Below are 8,604 nucleotides of genomic sequence, written 5' to 3'. Positions count from 1 at the left end.
GCACATACGCAGGCACACACACAAGCGCACGCACACGCACACGCACACGCACGCACGCACACGCACACACACACACACACACACACACACACACACACAACATAAACATGAACATGCACACATGCACACAATTCAAGAATTTCTGAACAATTCAGAATTATGAACAGGCAAGATGGAGGTGGGGTTGTATAAAATGAATTTTACATGTGAAATCTATGAACTAATCATGTTTTGGTACTTGTTGTCTAGCAGATATCAGTGAGAATTGAGGACGTGTGGATAATGCAATTTAGTGAGACAGTTAGAATCATATAGGCCTTTCAGCGTGATTTATTTTTGTGGAAAAAATGTGCTGGACTGGGCGGCGGTCATATTTTGTACCGCTCTGCGGTACATCTAGTTAAATACTCCTGTTATTGTCGTCAACGACGTCGCTATAGGCTACTGCCTTTTCAGCGCCTTCTGCTAATGATGATTCAGTCTTCTGAATTTGTTTGTCCTTGCCATGCAGTTGTAGGCTAACGTGTCTCTAACGTTCCCTTCAGGTGTTCTATCAAAATGTTGTATGCCCTCATGGACAGTAGCTCCGTGATGTCTGCATATTTCCAGGTCGGAGATTTTCTGGACAGCACTATGCCACTCCATCATAACACTGGCATTTAAGTTAGATCTAAGCACATGGACGCACGAAAGAAACGTCACCAACACGCCCTCTCACTAGGTGTGATTTTAACCGCATGTTCTACTCCTCGTTCAGACACAGCACATTTACATAATGTCCGGAGGAAATACTAGGGGGGAGTAGTATAAACACCGGGTGAATTCGGACTTCCATATGACCGGTTATGTCGTTCAGATATACGGCCCCACCGTTTAACATCGGCAGAACCTCCGGTCTTACACGTATGTCTGAAAGGGCTTTTTGTTTTAAACCAAGAAGGGCCACATGGATAACGGAAACTAGTCTAGAAATTAAATTATTATTAATTTTAACCGTAAAATTATTGCTATCAATGGTCATGTGAACATGCAAGCTTTCTTAATGTGCAGTGTTCTCTCCTCTCACAATCAGCAGAGGATGTTCCTGTGTTTCTGTTTTTCATCACAATCCAATGTCACTTCTCAGACTGTGTGCTATTGTGTGTTTGCAGAGCGGAGGATGACAGTGTGATCTACAGTACAGTCCACAAACCTTGACTGGCCTGGGAAACAGTTGACCATGAAAGACCCTCATCATTTCAGCCCATACAGAAAATGTTGTTCTGCTTTACTCTTGGCGGTCATATAGGTTTAGTCAGAATTTTTATTTTATTTTTTTCTTTTTCGCATGCCCAAATTTCCGTCAATGAGTCCCGGGACACTGAAAGACCGGGGTACACGAAACTTGGTGGGCATGTAACCCCACATGGATAGCATGGAACCATCGTTTTTCGTTTTGATCTGTAGCCCCCCCGCTGGACTGGACCCCCCGAAAGGAGGGTAGGGCAGACACAGTTTTCTGTGAATATCTCGAAAACCGTAGGGTTTAGGAGGACCATTTTTTTGTATGTTGATCTCAAGGGGCCATGTCAACCCATTCCATAACCACTCATTTCATGTATAGCGCCACCTAGTTAAACACAAAAAAGTAAAAATGAGGTGTTGTAATTGAAGCTATCTGTGACCTAACATAGTCAAAACTGCACGAAATTAGAAGTGTAGGATCATCATGACACCCTCTGTATACACGCCAAATTTTGTGGAATTCCGTTCATGGGGGGCCACACAATAAATTAATTTATGTTACTATACACCAACTGGCCTGTAGGTGGCCGGAGACAGTTTTCTGTGAATATCTCGAGAACCGTAGGGCCTAGGAGGTCCACCTTTTTTATGTATGTTGGTCTTAACGGGGCATGTCAACCCATCCCATTACCACTTATTTCATGTATAGCGCCACCTAGTTAAAAATTAAAAAGCAAAAAATTAGGTTTTTTCATCACAATATCTCTGGCTGACAAGGTCAAAACTGCACGAAATTAAAAGTGTAAGATCATTATGACACCCTCCGAATGCATACCAAGTTTTGTGTACTTTCGTTCATGGGGGGCCTTACAATAAAATAATTTATGTGTACATTTAGTGACGTACACCAACAAGGATTCCCGGGACACTGAAAGGCCGGGGTACACAAAACTTGGTGGGCATGTACCCCCACATGGATAGCATGGAACCGTCATTTTTCGTTTTCATCTGTAGCCCCCCCGCTGGACTGGACCCCCCGAAAGGAGGGTAGGGCAGACAGTTCTTTGTGAATATCTTGACAACTGTAGGGCCTAGGATGACCATTTTTTTCCGTATGTTTGCCTCCAGGGGTCATGTTAACCCATTTCATGTGCACACATGTGCACAAACAGATATACACACACACACACATACATTCACAGTAATCATACGTATGACACATACTCACACAGTAGACATATGTACGCTTGCATGCACAGGCACATACGCAGGCACACACACAAGCACGCACACACACACACACACACCCACACACACACACACACTCACACACACACACACCCACACCCACACACATAACATAAACATACTGTAACACAAACAATCAAGAATTTCTCAGAATTATGAACAGGCAAGATGGAGGTGGGGTTGTATAAAATGAATTTTACATGTAAACTCTATGAACTAATCATGTTTTGGTACTTGTTGTCTAGCAGATACCAGTGAGAATTGAGTGTGGATAATGCAATTTAGTGAGACAGTTAGAATCATATAGGCCTTTCAGCGTGATTTCTTTTTGTGGAAAAAATGTGCTGGACTGGGCGGCGGTCATATTTTGTACCGCTCTGCGGTACATCTAGTTTACCAATGTTTAATACAGATATGTATTGTATGTACATGTTTATGTATGGAATTGGAAAGCCCTTTTTGTCTAAATATTTAAATGAATACATTTGCCCATGAAATACACTACCAGTCAAAAGTTTGGGCCCACCAACTCTCAAATGTATGCTCTTTTTCTTTATCTTTATTTATCTGAGTGGGTGGTTATTATTATTAATTAGCCTACATGGATTCATGGTATAAGCAAACAAAAAGTGTAAATAAAGCTACATTTTCAATATTTTAAATTCTTCAAGGTGCAGACCTTTTGCTCAGTCTCTCAACCAACTTCAAGTCAGCTGGGATGGATTTCCAACTGCCTCGATGGATTTCCCATACATTGTGAGCATTTGTTAGCTGGTTGTCTTTCACTGATTTTAATTGAAAAGAATGAAGTTGGTTTTAATGTCAGTTATTGGCAAAGTTGTCACAGAGGTAAACAGTGAAGAATATTTTCCCTGTTTATTTATTTCAAAACTTTATTTATTCATGTCATAACCACAAATATTTATTTCATAGCTACAAATGAAGAGTTTGGTTCCAAAACACTATATCTCCATTTTTGAAAACATTAATAAGTCATGTCATTTAATTGTGTATTTCAGGTAATATCAGTACAATTGGAGTTGTGTTGTTTTGAATGAGTAACGATAAATCAAATAACAATAGCCCAATATCAGTTCCACTAAAATGGCCATACTTGAAAAAAGAGAAATTAGCTTTCCATAGATCTTTTTTTTTCTTTTTTGTGCATGTTAATCTACTTTTCTTTCTTTTTTTACTTTTAATATTTTATTTTTTATTTTTATTTCACATACAAGAAGGGACAACAATCATGGACGGAAGATACTTTATTGTTTAAAATATGTACAGAATGCACACAAAACAGCCTTTAAAAATGACATTTACACGACACCTTAAAGCTATGAACTTTAACTGAATGACATTTACACTGAAAGGGCAGAAACTGTTACTCTGAGTGAAAACATGAGCAGAACTTCTGACTTATGCATTATTGGTATTGTGTGAAGTAACCTTGCATTTTATTGCTGTGAATGATCAGTTGGAGAAGGTTCAAACATGCAATCACTCAACATTAAAAGAAAGTAGATATTTTTTGTTATAGAAAAAAAGGTTATATTCAAGCCATTAAACATGGCTTGTTATGTAGAAACCTTACCTGATAACTGTACAGCATTTATGTTATAACCATCTCATGTCAGATATACTTTTTTTTACCACACTGTGTATTCATCTTACTTCTACCTTTCTTTCCTACATGGAGGGTCATATTTCATTATGAAACACTGCATGCTCAAATCACGTTTAAGTTATGACATCTATGCTGTCTGCTCAGGTGTGTGTCTACGGAGTGATGCCATTGAGCTCCACAGCCAAATGGGGGGTTGGTGTTCACCTCACCTGAGTGAGAGTTGGTGAATATGGTGCTGTGAATAATCTCAGACATAAAACACAGACACTTATAGGATGGACATAGACTATATGGAACAAAAATATACAAACAAAGGCCTATCAATGTAAACACAACATAAATAATTTTAGTAACAACACAAACCTGTACTATCTGACACAGGTGTTTAAAACATAAAGAATTAAACAAAAATATTCCAGACAAAGAACAACAATGACATAACTATTACTGAAAACACTACTAATGCATTACCAGTTAATTGCACTGAATGTTAAACAGCACAAACTCGTTTTTTTGTTATGAAATGTGCACACTGACTAACACAAACACTACCCCATCATAACTGTCTGGACTCTGAAGGACGACTCCGAAAGGCACTTGCAATGGTCATGCAAACTGGGCATGGAGGGACAAACTGAATTAATGTACATGTAGTGAGCAGGACGCTGTGGTGACCATTCATTATCCACCAGGTACTAACATACATACCAGCAGCTGTGTCAGCAATGAATTGAAAAAAAAAAGAACAAAAAAAACTTATCATGCATGTGTCTGATGTGCTTATACTACATGTTAGCCTAGTAAGGGTGAAATCTATTACTGTTATACATAATGATGTATGATGATGACATTGCTTACAGTGTGTACAAAAACATGTATTTTTGTTCGCAACAGTCCAGAGTGCCGTACCTACACGTGTTCAGATAATAGTAAGTGCTTTAAAGCAAAGTCCAGCACACATGTTGTTGGCCCGTCTGTGCTCATCAGTTGAATCAGAAACCTCTCTAGACATGCAACCATTGAGCACCCAGTCTTTTTTATATAGAACTGTCCTCTGGACATGAACAGGTCAACCATAGTTCCTCTCAGTGAGAAGCCCCAGGTCTCCCTCTTCACCAGTAAGGTTTACTACCTAAGGTCTACCGCTACTATATATACTATCATCTCTTCAGGTGTTCACTCAGGTGTTGTTGTGTGTACAGCAAATATATACAAAAATTACATGATCAATGACCACACCTACAGATATTTGTTTTTTCTTCTCGGTTGCAACAGCAATTTAACTGTACAAACCCTCTTGAATGTATGTTCAAGGGTTAGGTAGAAAAGCACCTAAACAAAATATACTTATGACACAGTATATTTATATTTGTTATATAATCCAAATGCCAGATATTGTCCAAATATATATTTATATATATCCAAATGCCACAGTATGTGCTTCAACTGGCTCCCTGGTTGTCAGATTATACGAGTTTCACAAAGAGTCAACTAGAGCTTCATGTTTTTGATTAAAGGTAATCAATGTCAGTAAGTAGTCACAGACATGACATAATGTGACACATTTTCTTTTGAGGTAAATGTTGACCCCTAACATGTCTAGTCAGTACTTCTGTTGGGAAACTGATTCAGAGAACACTGTTGCTGCTTTTCACTTAGTTGTCAAACCAAGCTCAGACCGGGTAAAAAAAAAAAAAACATTCTGAATAACCTCAGGCCATAAACTTTAACCACCCTTTTGTCTACGCTCCTGCTCATGCCATCAGAGAGTGTTTGTTGTCGGGGGCTAGGGAGGCAGACCTCTCCGTGACTGTCATGTAGTCCTCGCTAGTTGAGCAGTCTTGCGGCCCCTGGCCTGACTCCCCTTCCTGGGCCTCGTCTTGCTCCCTGTGGAGGTCACCCAGCTCCGACAATTCCTCTTGCTCCTCCTCGAAGGACCGTATGTCAGCAGAGAGCGGGGGGCCGCTGCTGATGTTATGGACCAGTGCCGGGTTGAGGCAGAGGAAGGTCTGGCTCTTGCCACCGCTGCTGACCAGGCTGGACTCGCTGAAGATGGTGTTGGTGAAGACCGAATCCAGGGTGAAGGGCGAGCCAAAGAGGGCGGGAGGCTCCAGGGAGGCCTCGGCGTCAGAGGCCTCCGCCGCCGCCGCCGCTGTGGAAGAGTCTCCTCCTGCAGGCTCCGTGAGCGCAGAGGAGGGGTTGGAGGTTGGGTTCGAGATCGGGTTTGAGTTGGCGGTAATGTCCTTGACGTCTGTGCCATTCTTGCGGGGTGAGGGCGTGGCAGATTTGGACATCATGCTGTGGAAGCTGGCGCGCCGGCTGGAGCCCTCGGAGGTGGATATGACATTGCTGGCACGCGGGAGTGTGGAGAAAGCCCGCAACACCCGACCTTGACCCCTGCTGACACTGTGACCTTGACCCCCCTGACCTTGACCTACCTGACCCCCTTGACCCTCTCTCCTCAGCGGCGCCGAGAAGCAGTCCAGGCACCCGGCGGCACCAGACGACTTGTCCTGGACCTGGACCGTGGGAGGTGGGCTGGCCCCAGTAGCCCTGCTGCCCTCTACGGTGATGGCGATGGTGCGGAAGGCCTGGGTCTGGCTCAGGACCCCCCGGGGGCCCGTCGCACGGCCACTACTGGAGCGCCACACCCCGCGGCCGGAGGCGTAGGACTCCAGGGTCACCCCGTCACGGGGGGGCTTGGGGGGCGCGGAGGCCTGGGTTAGAGGGGTGGAGGCGGAGGCTGGGGGTGCGGGGGAGCCGTCGCTACCCCGACGGGAAGAGGAGGCGCCCTGGACTGGGCTGCTGCTGCTGGACCAGCCCTCGTTCTCCAGGCTGAACTCACCGCTGCTCTCACTCTGGGTGCCGTTTAGACCAACTGCACAGAAACAGCAACGTTTGGAACACTTATTAAATGGCATAAACATTTGTTGCCTAATGTTTTTAAACAATGCATTGGTATTAGTTAAATCAAGGGCAGATGGAACAGACATGTTAGGTGACAACTGCCATCAAAACACTATAATCTGAATATCAACTCTCAATATCAACTTTTTTTTACCACAACTATTAGTAGTGACCTTTTTTTCCCCCATTGGCTTTTTGGGGCTTTTATTGCCTTTATTTATATAGGAGAGTGAAGATTGAGAGGATTGATAGGATACAGGTAGGGAAGATGGGGTGTGACTGGGAAATGGCCGCAGGTCAGACTTGAATCCGATCAGTATATAGACACAGTAGCCACTCGCTGTAGTCCCCCACACACATACACTGCATGTTGCAGGCTTGTGCAAAATTCCACAATTAAATTGAAACTGGCTCTTAAATTCCAACAGCAAACAGGAAGCAGAATTGCATCTCGAATTGTGCACAACCCTGGTATGTTGGCTTTTAAGATGAAATCCTACTGTAACTATATAACCAGCTGAGTAGAACTCGGATATACTGTACAAATCGTTGGTTTCTCATCACGGCTGTTCTACACAACCGACCCAGCACTCACCCTGACTCTGGCGCTCATCGTTACAGCCCTGGCTGGAGCGCGCCACATCCTCAGCATAGTCCTTACCTGAGGAAGACAGACAGGTGTGATGCGGAATATCGTCACTGATCTTCCCTTCTGATGGCCTACCACATATTTATATTTAAGTACGCTGAAGTATTTTTTTTTTTTTTTCATACACTGTTACATATATGCTACATATAGCTACATTACATAGGAGTTTAAGTATATTCCCAGAACTGGGACTTTCAGTTCATCTGTCTTTTTGCATGCACATGTGGCAAGCTCACATATAAGGCAAATGATCAGCTTATGGGAAGGATGGGGTTCGAGATGCAGCCCACAGGATTCAAAGCCTCCAACAACCCAAAAAGTGCACAGCGAGCAGGCCCACTTGAACGTGCGACCCAAAGAGGATCCGTCAGCAGTTAGTGCTGCTGTCTCTGAGTACCTTTGGTGTCTGTCTGGAGCTCGGTCTGGCCTGAGGCCGAGGGGGGATGAGATGGAGGCAAGGGGCTGATGGGATGGGTGTCGGAGTGAAACATGAACGACTGAAGCTCCTTCCTCCCTCTCTCCTCCTCCTCCTCCTCGTCTTCCTCTGACTCTTTCTCCTCTGGTTCCCCCATCCGCTCAAACCTGATTGGCCAGTAGTCTGCCCCCTGATCCTCGCCCGTGAGCAGTAAGTCATTCATGGCTGATGTGGGAGATGAGTGGACATGAGTTTTTTTTTTTTTTTTTTTTTTATAGCAGGATGCACAATTTGCTGATGGGCATGTTTTTTTATTTCTTTGAATATTTCATTCCTCATACAGAAACTGTCCGTGGTTTCAGTAAGCAGAATGCAATGCATGCACTGTATGCTTGTGGTGTGCTCTGTCCACTTTTGTTAGATGTTTTACAGGACAGGGTTATGAACCAAGTACACACTGCAACTTCACACACCAAGACAAAGGAGCTGCTTGCTATGCCCCACGTCTGACTTGTTAGAAAAGGTGGTGCATGG

At 43.4% G+C, this 8,604-nt stretch overlaps 1 protein-coding gene across 1 annotated transcript in view; it reads right to left on the bottom strand.

Moving 5' to 3' along the window:
• Nucleotides 1–5,850: 5,850 nt before the first annotated feature.
• The window catches only part of ccdc88aa (coiled-coil domain containing 88Aa), a 31,817-nt gene continuing 29,063 nt past the window's right edge, over nt 5,851–8,604 (bottom strand). Inside the window, 4 exon segments of the mRNA XM_076280539.1 lie at nt 5,851–6,488; nt 6,543–6,977; nt 7,602–7,667; nt 8,053–8,295. Of these exon segments, the coding sequence (XP_076136654.1) occupies nt 5,854–6,488; nt 6,543–6,977; nt 7,602–7,667; nt 8,053–8,295 (1,379 nt within the window). The 3' untranslated portion in view covers nt 5,851–5,853.

Source organism: Alosa pseudoharengus, unplaced genomic scaffold, assembly GCF_046254945.1.
Source record: "Alosa pseudoharengus isolate Yale_2024_CS ecotype anadromous, Long Island Sound unplaced genomic scaffold, YU_APseudo_1.1 YU_APseudo_1.1_scf_1, whole genome shotgun sequence".
NCBI classification, from domain to species: domain Eukaryota; kingdom Metazoa; phylum Chordata; class Actinopteri; order Clupeiformes; family Clupeidae; genus Alosa; species Alosa pseudoharengus.
The sequence above is the reverse complement of the archived record's forward strand: the minus strand, read 5'-3'. Positions and strand labels throughout refer to the sequence as shown.